Source organism: Cheilinus undulatus, linkage group 11 (assembly GCF_018320785.1).
Source record: "Cheilinus undulatus linkage group 11, ASM1832078v1, whole genome shotgun sequence".
Classification (NCBI taxonomy): Eukaryota; Metazoa; Chordata; class Actinopteri; order Labriformes; family Labridae; genus Cheilinus; species Cheilinus undulatus.
Genome location: NC_054875.1, coordinates 25,108,390 through 25,120,931, shown reverse-complemented (window position 1 = coordinate 25,120,931; position 12,542 = coordinate 25,108,390). Strand labels below are relative to the sequence as shown.

At 43.4% G+C, this 12,542-nt stretch overlaps 2 protein-coding genes across 2 annotated transcripts; one reads left to right on the top strand and one right to left on the bottom strand.

Annotated features, from left to right (window-relative positions):
• Nucleotides 1-2,642: 2,642 nt before the first annotated feature.
• wnt10b (wingless-type MMTV integration site family, member 10b) lies at nucleotides 2,643-4,902 on the bottom strand. Its single transcript, XM_041799497.1, has 4 exons — nucleotides 4,829-4,902; nucleotides 3,981-4,243; nucleotides 3,423-3,874; nucleotides 2,643-3,274 (listed from the first exon to the last, which is right to left on the bottom strand). The coding sequence occupies exons 1-4, from the start codon at nucleotides 4,900-4,902 to the stop codon at nucleotides 2,774-2,776; spliced, it is 1,290 nt and encodes a 429-aa protein (XP_041655431.1). The 3' UTR covers nucleotides 2,643-2,773.
• Nucleotides 4,903-8,076: 3,174 nt separating this feature from the next.
• On the top strand, nucleotides 8,077-11,351 carry wnt1 (wingless-type MMTV integration site family, member 1). Its single transcript, XM_041799498.1, has 4 exons — nucleotides 8,077-8,177; nucleotides 10,049-10,302; nucleotides 10,482-10,747; nucleotides 10,860-11,351. The coding sequence occupies exons 1-4, from the start codon at nucleotides 8,077-8,079 to the stop codon at nucleotides 11,349-11,351; spliced, it is 1,113 nt and encodes a 370-aa protein (XP_041655432.1).
• The last annotated feature ends 1,191 nt before the right edge of the window (nucleotides 11,352-12,542 follow it).

Sequence of the window (12,542 nt, the reverse complement as noted above, 5' to 3'; positions counted from 1 at the left end):
AACTGGGTAACTTTTATCTCCCCTAACTTCCTCTCTCTGCCTCCCTCTCTTTAATTTCAGCCCAGTCTGGTTGTCATTACTAAAGGGGGGGCAGTCAATGTGTTGCAATGCATGTGTCTCTTTCTACAGCGATGAGGGGGAGAACAGAGACACAGAGGAAAGAAGGGGAGAGAAAGCAATCGCAGGCCCGTCCACCAACCTCTGTCTCACACATGGGGAGAAACAGTGACAGGAAATTCTCTTTTGCAGCAGCTCCAGGGTGAAATGATACAGGAAAAAAGAAATGCAAACCAGAAATCCATTCCTTTATCATTCCTTACCCGTTGCTGTCTCTTTTTATTCTGTAACTAAATATCAACCAAGGAGAACAGGTCATTCAGGCCCATTCATCAGGAGTCGAAGGATAGTCCATGCAAAGAAGACTTAATTGACATTTAATCCAGAGGTTTTTTTTTCCAGGACACAGTTTGGATCATCTAAGATATCCTGGAATGCTGCAATCGTAAATTCAGCCAGGTGTTGACACTAGGGTTTTGCTAAATCTGCAGTGCAACTAGACAGAGAGTGCAAATCATCAGGGTCATGAGGAGTGCTGTCTGAAAGTTCATTTGTGAGCAACAGCATGGATGTTTTTGATTGTGCATCCATGCCAGCTTTTCCATGTAAGTATCTTTGTACATAAATGCATGCATGTGTTTATGTGCCTGTTTGTTTTTTGTGTAGTCTGTTGCCCAGGAAACACGGGACACTACACTCCACGTGGTTAAGCGAGGCCCCTACTTGGGCTGTGAACTCAGAACGGATGATCCCCTCAAATGTTCAGAAAGCAAAGACTGGTATAATCACCCCCACTCTCTCTTCTCTCTCCAGTAATAAAAGTCATACTTGAAGGAAACAATATCCTGCAGCCATAAAAAGTCCTTCTCTCAGCATGAAGTGGCCATTAAAAAGGCTCTCACCTCCCAAATCTGAAGTGTGTAGAGTTTGCCCCCCATTTACACAGCAATAGACACAAATGCACTCACATAGACTCTCTAAAGCATCAGATTAGGACTAAAGCAGGTCCATCTCTCACTCTGACATGTCCTACATGTGGGAAGAATCCAAGCAGCTCTCTGACTGATAGAAGCGAAAGCAGGAACAGAATAACAAGAGCCTGGTCATGATTTCATAGGAAAGTGACACATTTCTGTCACAATATTGATTTGGAGTCATATCAATGGGAACACTGGGAATGATTCTCTTGAAGAAATGACTAATGTCTCTAAACCAGATGTTTTATCAGAGTTCCTGTTTTGAGATTTAAAGTTTACAAGCTTTGATATGCTGATTTCCTTTTTGTTTCATTGCTTCTATTCGAAATTTCTCCATCAGCAGTTCAGGAAATATAAATAATCTTTTTCAGGTCATCATCTACTAGTACAACTATCTAGTTGGGCTTTTGTTTGAAAGAGCTCTAGAAAATGTGAGATAAAGTGCAAATACTAAAATCTTAGCTAAGGTAGTTGTCTAATTTATAGTCAACAATATAAAATTACACTTAATATAAGTCAAATTCATCTGACAAGTCCAGACAAACAACTTATTTCAAGATTTACCAGCAAGAAATAAAGCCTAATGTGATTCTTATTTCTGAATAGTGAAAAAGAGAATGACTGCCAATGCAGCAAGCCAATTAAGATTAAGATCTCATTTCAATAAACTTAACAAGTAACATTTTCTTTCTGTACTGGCAGCTATTTTCTACAAATCACAAACAACTCAGGCGTAATTTTTGCTTGTAACATCTTGGACTAAGATGTTTGTCTGATGTATGTCAGATGTATTTGGCTCTTATTATGTGCAATCAGATATTTTTGACTAACAAGACAAGTACACATGCTAATGTTTGAGTTTTTGAAGTGTAAATTGAGGCCTTTTCCCAGCAGCTGGTTTTAAACAGTTCCTTCCTTTCCAATAGACCTTTGAACCAACAATGTAAACAAACAAGCTCTTCACTGACTCTGTGTATGTTCAGATGCTCTCTTCACAGGAACATCCACTAATATCAACTCACAAAATATTCTCAGTTATCGTATTGATTTGTATTGTATAAAAAGAGAGCATCTTGGAGTTTGAACATCTGTTTCACTAGCGTTTTTCTGTTTTTGTCACATGATACCTGAAATTTGTTGATAAATTAGAAGAGTCTTTAATTGTGGTTACCCATCTGTGCATTGACATGTGGACTTGCATTTCAGAATTTTAGGTGTCTCTTTTCCCAAGAAAACCTTCAAGTGTGCGATAAACCAGGACCACAAACACAGGCTCAACACATTAATAATAATATTAATAAAAATACATTTACAAATATATACAAGTACACATTAAAATACACAGTTACTGTACAGTGAGATAGGTCAGCAGGTAGATACTAAAACAGAATGCCTCTCTGCTGTTGCCTGTCTTTGTTGTGTGGGATAGAAACAACGGGGTATAGGACGTTTTCATGGCTGAGAGGGCAGCGTCTAAACAGACCATGGCAAGACAAACGACATGAGTCACCTCTTCAATCTCTGACTTGGCATTTTGAGAATAACAGCGGCTACAAAGAGAAAATAGATCCCAGATGATGGACCAAAAAAAGGAAAGGGGGGAGGATAAACAGATTCTCTGGCAGAGTTACACAAGGAGCAAAAACAAACACTCGAACAACAGGAGTGGGCGAAGGGACAGGCTCGCCATCTTGAGTCCTGGGTGGGTAAAGGCAACTAGGACTCGTGAGTACCGGAGTCTACTTGCACACATTTACCCACTCGGTGAGACGGCATTCCTCGCACAACACATAGCAACACCAGTGGAACCTGCAGTTGCAACGTTCGCTTCGTGTTTGTTTCAGAATGTTGTGTCCTCGTCCGCAGCAGAGTGAGCTGCAGCTGTCTGTGCTGTAACTGGTTTTGTTGCAGATGCGTCCTTGTGTGCCTGGAGAGTCCAAAGATGGGTCACGCTCACAGAAATCTGGAGATTTCTCAAAGTAGACCAGCTCCCTGGACATGCTTCTGCGGCGCCCTCCACTGAGTCCTCCTGAGCTCCCTCCAGCCCCGTTTCCTGTCCGAGGGTTGAAAACACCGTTGTTCTTGTTCTGGGAGTTGACAAAAATGGCCGTATGGAACTTTTCCCTGAGTATAGAACCAACAAGCCTGAACTCCGGAGACACATGCCAGCAGGTTTTAAACTGGCAGCTCCCTGATGTGCCATGACATTTACACTTCCTCTTCATGTTATCAGTCACTATCTGTGAGATAAAGAAATATGATGTAAGCAAATCAGGAGAGCAAAGATGAACCTGACGATAAACTGTGCCACAGAGAAATGCCACTGCTCAGTGAAGAACTTGGAGAGCACAGTGGATGATCATCACTCATCATCACATCATCACTCACCTGTCGACCCATGCGGTTATTGTGTATTCTCATGCGAGCGTGGATGTCTCTTGGAGATCCTCGGGAGTCGAGCCAGTCTCTAGAAAAACGGTCTCCAAAACGGACATCATGACTACAGCCCCCCCACTCCCAGGTCTCCTGCATGGAGATCAGCTCGTCTGGTAAAGGCTTGAGCAGGGTGGACGGGTGGTTGGAGCGCAGGTTAGCGGGCAGGTCACCATGGTGACTGTTTAGTTCTGGGGGAAATGACCGTGCCATGCCAAGGCCTACCCCGCCCTTCTGCAGGGTCTGCAGCTGCAACTGTGTGAGTTTTAGCCGGATCTTGTCATCGTCCTGGCGACGCTTGGCCTCGCAGCCACAACCCCGCAGTTTGCCCATGCTGCAGGCTGAGGCCACAGAGTGAGCCACACCCGCTGCCAACAAAGCCAGGGAGAAGGCGCTCTCGCGAAAACCTAGGAACAGGAGATCATGGGAATGAAAAGATCAGCAGTGTAGCTCAACAACAGTCATGCTCAAAGCAATCTTATTTGACCATCAACGGCTTCTCCAAACTCTCACCTCTGTTGAGGATGTTGTTGTGCTGGGGAAGCTTGCTGAGGCCCTCCAGGGTGGAGCAGTTCCAACGCTGGTCCCGGAGCTGATGCTGGCATTCGTGGATAGCCACCTGGATGCCCTGCAGAGCAGAGGCCGTCACATCAGGGCTCCGTACACACATCCGCATCTGACGCTTACTGAGGCCTGCCAGCCTCAGGCACACAGTGTTAGGGGTTAGCACTGGATCTCCTGCCACCTTCAGGCTGAGGATGTCATTACACAGCACCCTGGAGATAGAGAAGGGGGCATAGAGGATGGGAGGGTCATCAGAGCTTATTAGGAGTTCATTAGTCAAATCCAGAGAGGTATGCAGCTACAGCAAGGTGTTTAATAAAACAGATTTAAGCAGGATATGGCTCCAAATAAATCTAATCTCAGAGATTTGCTGAACACACTTAGCAATAAATGTTTTAATCATTTGCACAACTATTTACTCCATTGTTTCAACTGATTTTGCTTACAGCAGGGAAAATATAATTCCAAACAGATCATCTCACTGAGTGTTCCCAAAGGCGGAGAGAACATAACCAAATGTATCTTTTGTGGAAATAACAACAGCAGGATTTCTAAGGATTTCTTTATGGCATTGATCAGACATCTAAGAAGCAGCGAAACTAGTAAACATGGATTCTATTGTTTCAGTAATATACCAAATATGCCTACCAAATCAGAGACAGAAGTTTCACTTTTAACCTGAATATGTTAGGGCTTTAAATCACATAGTCAAACAGTAACATCCCTCAGCTCTTGTCGCATTCCTTGTAGCCGGAATCTGCATTTACAACACTCCTGGCGCTCTCAAGTGCACTCACGTTAATGCAGGTGACAGAAGTGCTGCTGCCAAAATCAGGAATTGGTCCAAACGGAGTTTGTTTGATAGCTCCATTTTGTTAAGCGTCTGTCGCAACGTGACATTAAAACGCTGTTGAGGAAATCTCGTGCTGGAAAATAAAAAGAATATCAAAAGGAAGAAGAGTGCAGTATTATCGATGCACCGCCAAACGACCGAAGAATGAAGACGGAGAACAGAGGAGCTCGGGGGCGAGAGTAAACGGGAGGGGGGAGAGAAAGAGGGGAGGGGAGGAGAGGAGATGCCTCTACAGGCGGCTGTTTGCACAAATATTGGCAATATGAAAGTCGACTCACCAGTTGATCGTTTCATTACTTGAGATTGTGATTATTCGTCCGAGCGTAAAGACCTCTCCAAACTTTTACGCACGCGTACTCCTTCCTAAAACGTGCGCAATACTGTTAAATTTTGATAGGTAACCAAAATTTGTCATTGTATTTGCATAATTTTTTATCAAACATTATAATAAATGTATGCAGTTTACTTCTAGGCTGTTTGCGGGTTGCTTTAATGGCATACATTCCTTTTTGATCAAAAAGAGTGGAAATGCTCAGAAAATGAAATATGAAAATCAAAGACGATTTTGTTCATAAAGGGTCGAGTAAAATGATGAATTTGGGGGGAGGGGAGAGCTGCTGGTTCCACTGTACGACAGGGAGGCAGCAGCAGGCAGGCGGCTCTGCTAACAGACCCTCCAACAATACTGTTTTTAGTCATGTGCTCCCCCTTCCTCCCACCTCCATCACAGCGGCTGTTCCTCATTGTTGCGTTTGAAACAACTTTCACTTTGTCACTGCAAGGTCTTCATTTCAGAGAATAAAATAACTTGAATAAATTACTGGAGTGACACGTCTGATTGTTGGCATTATTTATCAGATTATGACATGCTCAGTCAATTATCAACCGGCATGGACCCGTTCAGATGGCTGTGCTGTGCTTCAGACAGTGGGGCCTTATTTCTTAGTGAATATTCAAGTGCATCAAATGGCATCTCAGTTGGATCTTCAATTTCCTTTCTTTAAATATCAAGGCCTGAAAAATCAGGCCTGCTTTTCACGACTTTGTAAGGCTGACGCCGCAGCTCAGCAGAGATCAATCGATCTGATCCAAATTACGCATAACGAACTCTCCATCTAAATCAACAGGTCAATTATTCGTTTGATGAAATTGTTAATTGGTGCGTAAATTTTAATGGTAACTGGAAATCAAAATCACAAAAACTGCTCGATCGAACAAGTTGCAATGCAGGCTACTTTCATAAAATTAAGTTAAAACCCCCCTCGAACACGGTTCGTATAGTGACACCAATTCATCTAATCTCCTTCCATTCCCTAAGCTGCAGCAATGAAAAGTGCATTAGCATTCTGCCTTGGCGTGTATATCTAAGTGGCTTAAAAAGTGATTTGAAGTTGATTTGTATATAAAAGGCCCCCCTTTATCCGGATTGAAGCTCTAATCTGCTCGGTGTCGCATGACTGCTCCAGGAAACCCGTTTGAGCACCTTCACATAAGGCTGCAGTATAAACGTAGGGATAGCTGTCATTAAAGCCCTTTTACAAAAGCCCACTTCCTTTTACTGTCATCTGAAGGAGCGACGGAGAGATGGAGAGGAGAGGAAAAGGAAGGGAGAGATTACCGAAGATACAACCGCTGCAAAGTGACTAATGTGGAAGCATGCAAATGAGCAGATAAATGTCACATAATGAAACATTCGAAGAGATATACAGAGAAGTTTGGGGACATAGAAGCCTTCTCCTAGTCTGAGGTTAGATGGAGATGCCGCAAAGTGGCTCAAGCTGTGATTACACTGTGCTACATGTGCGTCGAGGGAGGTCTGCAGGCCAGATGTTTGGACTGGTTTTTATTCCAGCTCTTCCCTCATCTTTTTTCCTGCTTCATCATACATCAAACTTCTGATTGGAGGCCGTATTTCATCTCCACTGCTTTTGAGAAAATATTTAAGAAGCCCAGCAGGCAGTGTGGGAGTTATATGACAACTAGAGGAGCTTATTATTGCGTTTTTATACAATCTGATGGGCCAATTTACAAAATTGGAGATTTACAAAATTGGCCCTGTCTAATCTCAACATATAAGGGAACCCACGTAAAAGCACCGGATAGCCTTTTGTTAGTTATCAAATAGGTGTAATAATCTAAAATAGGGCTGTATTTGTAGAGGGATTAGTGCTGGAAGGAGACGAAATGTACTTAGTCACTGCACATTTTGAGAGCGCATTTGGAGAGAGGAGGAGGAGATGCGGTTAGGGAGTAGGCTAATCCAACCACCGGGTAAAAAGGGCAGTTTTGGATGGCTCATATTCCGCTGTAACTGTATTGCACCGTGACACCAGCTTTGAGCTGCAGCGGAGCACCAAACCAGGGCGCAGCCACAGCATCTGCACCAACACATCACTGCTCCACGTCTCCTCCATGCAAGCCTGGATTTTGAGGAAAGCGCGCGCCACCAGTGGGAAAATATTTATTTAGAGGGGAATCGATTCTCTGATGACCGTGAGATTCCACAAGTAATATGCGCAACACTGTGGATTGCCCTATTTTTTCCCCTCCTCCTTTCTTTTTTTTCTGCCCAGTTGTGTTTCCTTATTCATTGTGCGCCCTATGAAGAGCATTAACTATCCCTCCCTCCAATCCTATTGAAAAAGGCTCCGAAAAAAACAGAGGGAGATGAGAGCAGCAAATCCCTTTTTTATTCCCCTCGTAGCGCTCAATAAGAGAAGAATGTGTTGCCTATCAGTCACCGAGGGGATCAAGTCTTCGGGACTGTCCCACGCGTTCAATGCGCCGTGCAGAGCATCACTGAGAGAGACAGAGTGAAGAAGAGGACAGCAGCAGCAGCAGCAGCAGCAGCATCCTGTCTGGACTCTTCACATCAGTTTGCAACTGTCTAAACTCAGGATCCATTTAAGTCAATTAAGGGCTCACCTTTCAATCCCTATCACCGGACTTTGGCGTGGTGAGTGAATGCACCCTGCAGCATTATTATTATTTTAATTGTGATCACATCTCATTTTCGCAATAGTAGAAAACTGCACAACTAGACTTCTATTAAAGTTATTATTAAATATGACTTTTAATGTGATTTATGCTGAAAAGTTCAGATATCTTAAAACCAGTTGTCACCAGTCAGTAATTTAGCGTAACGTTAACGTATTTAAATAACGGTGCTTCCTATGCTAACGTGCAGACACGATGAGGAGTCTCGCGCTGCTGTTAGGAGTAAAAGCCGCGTGCATCCTCCTGGTGTCCTCGCTCTCAGGCACAGTGGCCGTCAACAACAGTGGCCGGTGGTGGTGAGTATCTGATCATGCATGTTTCACTCTATAATATTATTATAAAAAAAAAAAAGTCAACGCTGCTTTGAGCAGAGAAGACCCTGCTCCCTCGTTTTATTTTGCGACCACAGTCCATGCTGCACGCTGGAAATAATGTGTTAGTTTTGGCACCGATCACTACTTCTGTTCAGCCTCTGAAAAAAAAAACAAAAAACGAGCAACCACATGATATTACAGTGTGAGGCTTTTTTACGCACTCGTTCCAAATTTCTCCACGTGAGCTCAACTGAAAACTATTTAATTTATCGCCCGTTCAGAGAAATTAGCTCCAACAGGCGTTTAACACTGAACCAATTCTATCTGCAATGTTTTACCTTTTCTTTGCGGTGGATTTCATTTGCTCTCGCGTTTCCCTGACTTTTGGTCAGTGTGGTTTGAACAGGATACAACATTTTTTTTCTGTGCAATGTGGGATAAATTAAATATGGATTTATTACATGGCTGAAAGGATTCCCATCCCAGGTCTTATCCAGGGTCTTGTTAATTTAATACCCTACACCCATGTGTCTATACAGCCACCTAAAACTGCCAATTTCACTACAGAAAACACTAAGAAATCCGGATCTGGACGCATTGTCTCGCTTGTTTAAAAATCTATAAACTGTGGCTTGGTAATGATTTAACGAAAGATTTTCTCATTTTTTGCGGTAGCATTAGATGGCATATGCTGTCAGGAGTTTCCAAATATTTAAATTGTCAGCTGAAATTCATGCAAACATCCAGAAAAAGAAGGAGACACCGCGGATTTCTGGAGAAGAAAACACCCAAAAGACGACATTATTATATTATTAAGGCCTCACCACACCACTGTCTGGGTCAGCCCTCTAACAGGCCCAGACTCACCCGCCTTTCCGGAAGATTATGCTTAAGAGGAGACACAGCCATGAGAATCTAGAGTAAAATGTTTGACACAGAAATTTAAAATCATTTCCAGCACTAAATAGAAAACTATTAGAGATGAGGTTGCCAAAATGAGTGCACAGGTGCCATATTTTTACACAAAATATTGCCAGGAAACAAACTCTAATATTGAAACATTTTCTGATATTATGTGTCTGAGATTTACTCTGCAGGATTAGCATTACTTAAAGTCACATTAGCCTACATTTTTTTTAGCTTTTGTAGGAAGATGCATGCATATTTTAGCACTCATGTTTGTTGGTAAGATTGGAGCTTCTTACTCTCAGAAAGCTTGAGACCACTCAGGTCAAGAATACTTAAAGCATAGCACAAATATGAGACTCTGACGTGGGATTTTTTTTTCTGTCAAAGTCAGATTTAGCATCATACTGTGTGATACCCTCGCATCCAGAATACAGCCACACAGATATTAAAAATATATGGCGTCACAGGTGCAGAGCAGGTGCCCATATAGAGAGGCTATAGTCCTCAATGCACTGGTCGCAGAATCGATTACCACTCTCAGTGGTTTGGTGCATGTCTTCCCCACTCTCTCCTTCGATATTTCCTGTCTCATTCAGATGTCCTAACACAATAAAGGCCAAAAACAATCTTAAAAAATAGAATATGGTGTCATATTTTCTTTATGAGTGTGGCCCATCTGGTTTTGATCCAAGTAATAATAAAGAGATAAAAAGTATGCTTTGCCAAACTGAAAATGTGTCCTTCTACCCTTGGACTGGTTCCTTCTCTTGCCGTCTTTCTATGTGTAATTGTTGAGCTTTCTAAGAGCTGTTCTCTTGAATGCAGACACTCATGACATGCCAAGAAACATCCGTTTAAGAGGGTCACAGAAGGATCCTCTTCTACTGCCAGCATAAACTTCCAGCTCCTTGATTCTGATTTCCTTTGTCCTCTCCTTGTGCCAGGGGCATTGTCAATGTGGCCTCCTCATCCAACCTCCTCACTAATTCCAAGAACGTGCAGTTGGTCCTGGACCCGAGCCTGGCCCTACTGAGTCGACGCCAACGCCGGCTGATTCGGCAGAATCCTGGCATCTTGCATGCCATCGCTGCTGGGCTGCACACCGCCATAAAGGAGTGCAAGTGGCAGTTCCGCAACCGGCGCTGGAACTGCCCGACCACCCACAGCCCGGCAGTTTTTGGCAAAATTGTCAACCGTGGTGAGTCTCTCGCCTTTCTTACCAGGCAATGTCTGGACAATTTGGGCAGACTGTAATGGAATCTTTAGTCCACATCAACATGGCTTTGTCTGCAAATATCTTGTAATTTTGGGCAATATTGGCAAAGGTTTAATGGTTGAATCAGGATCTGATGTAGGGATTCACTGTTGTTTTTTCAGGTTGCCGAGAAACAGCATTTGTATTTGCCATTACCAGCGCAGGGGTGACCCATGCTGTGGCTCGCTCCTGCTCAGAAGGGGCTATAGAGTCATGCACATGTGATTACCGACGCAGAGGTCCTGGAGGGCCAGACTGGCACTGGGGGGGCTGCAGCGATAATGTGGACTTTGGACGGATGTTCAGTAGGGAGTTTGTGGACTCCAGTGAGAGAGGCAGAGATCTGCGCTACCTCACCAACCTACACAACAATGAGGCTGGCAGAATGGTAAGACACTCAGACGTGCTTCACCTGTTTGAATGCCCACATGCTTAAAGGGTAATTCTGATTTCTTGACTTTGTAAGTTTCATCAGTTTGTTTTGTTCTCCCTCACTGCAGACCGTCTCAGCAGAGATGCGACAAGAGTGTAAGTGCCATGGCATGTCCGGCTCCTGCACTGTACGTACCTGTTGGATGCGCCTGCCAAGCTTCCGCACAGTTGGAGACTTCCTTAAGGACCGGTTTGACGGTGCCTCCAGGGTTGTTTACGCTAACAAGGGAAGCAACCGTGCCTCACACAGAGCTGACCCACGACATCTGGAACCTGAGAACCCAGCCCACAAACCCCCCTCTGCCATGGACCTAGTCTACTTTGAGAAATCGCCAAACTTTTGCTCGTATAATGGCAAAACAGGCACATTAGGAACTTCTGGGAGAACATGCAACAGTTCTTCTCCAGGTCTGGACGGATGTGAGCTGCTCTGTTGTGGACGAGGGTATAAGACTCGGACTGAGAGTGTAACTGAACGCTGCCACTGCACCTTCCACTGGTGCTGTCACGTCAGCTGCTTGAACTGCACCAGCACACGAACGTTACACCAGTGTCTATGATCGCAAGCTGACAACCAAGTGAAAATTTAGTCAAAGGACTTCTTAGCAAAACCAGTAGATGGCTGAGGAGGCCACTAGCAAGCAGTTATTTCAAAAAGCTAGACAAGCTTCAAGGCGGGTAAACTGATACAGGGAACTCTGGCACAAGATTCAATCAGTGTTTTAAAAATGAGGTAAAGAAAAGCACAAATAAATGAACAGGGTATAGAGGAAGTATATGTGCTTAATCCCTGCCTGTGATCCTGAACAGTAGTAACTGGGTATTTATTAGGTATCTGTCCATGTAGAATGCAAATCATCCAAATCCATCAAGAGTGGATAAGTAACTCAAATGCAAAGAGAAAAATGACACAGTGGAGACACTACTGGAGCTTTGTTCCCCCCTACAGAGGTCAGACTATGGATGTTTTTGTGGCAAGAGGGCTACATATGTGCTTTAAAGAATGGAGAGGATGCCTAACAAGGGTTAAGATATTTTAAGTTTTACATGTCTTTTGCTGAAATTAGCATCTGTCATGTGAAACCATGGTGAGTTCAACTCCAGGAATGGGCTGAGCTTGTTCCCAACTTGTACTTGTGGATGCCATGGATGCAACCCAACTACTTATTATATCATCTCTACATTTGCCCAGTTTTTTAAAAATTCTGCAGAGATGAACACACCTTAACCTAGATTCGCCACTCTGACTTACCACAGGATGATCCTACAGTTACAAGACTGGAATAAGTCCTGGCCAAAAAAAAATAGAAACTTACTGAACAAATCTTACTGAGGCAATGTTATCTGAATGTATTATCAATACACTGAATATCATGGCACGGCTAGATGAAGATTGTGAAATATGAGGGGTCAGTATTTGAAAGTTAATGAAATGTGATCTGCAGAATCTCAGTGTTCTCACAAGGGTCTCTATACTGGAATGTTGAACTATAAAATGAGTCTAATAACAGTTAAACAATATCCAGACCTGGTCCAATACCACTATAACTAATACAGAGGTCCTAAACATCCAAGACAGGGTGATTTCTTGTTTTTACATATCAAAAGTTGCAGGGCAACATCGGCAATGTTTTAGTTTGGCCTACATGCAAAAAGTCATTTATTCACAACGTTTTGGTCCGAGAGCTTCATCAGGCATCAGTGTTTGCCTGATGAAGATCTATTATATCTTTTTTCCATGGGTTTGAAAC

Excerpts from the sequence above, each read along its gene's own strand:
- wnt10b (XM_041799497.1), bottom strand. The coding sequence starts at position 4,902 with ATGGAGCTATCAAACAAACTCCGTTTGGACCAATTCCTGATTTTGGCA. Across the intron at positions 3,875-3,980 it reads CAACAACATCCTCAACAGAG|GTTTTCGCGAGAGCGCCTTC; the intron begins GTGAGAGTTTGG and ends TCCTGTTCCTAG. Across the intron at positions 3,275-3,422 it reads ATAACCGCATGGGTCGACAG|ATAGTGACTGATAACATGAA; the intron begins GTGAGTGATGAT and ends TTTATCTCACAG.
- wnt1 (XM_041799498.1), top strand. The coding sequence starts at position 8,077 with ATGAGGAGTCTCGCGCTGCTGTTAGGAGTAAAAGCCGCGTGCATCCTC. Across the intron at positions 10,303-10,481 it reads TGGCAAAATTGTCAACCGTG|GTTGCCGAGAAACAGCATTT; the intron begins GTGAGTCTCTCG and ends TTGTTTTTTCAG. Across the intron at positions 10,748-10,859 it reads ACAATGAGGCTGGCAGAATG|ACCGTCTCAGCAGAGATGCG; the intron begins GTAAGACACTCA and ends CCCTCACTGCAG.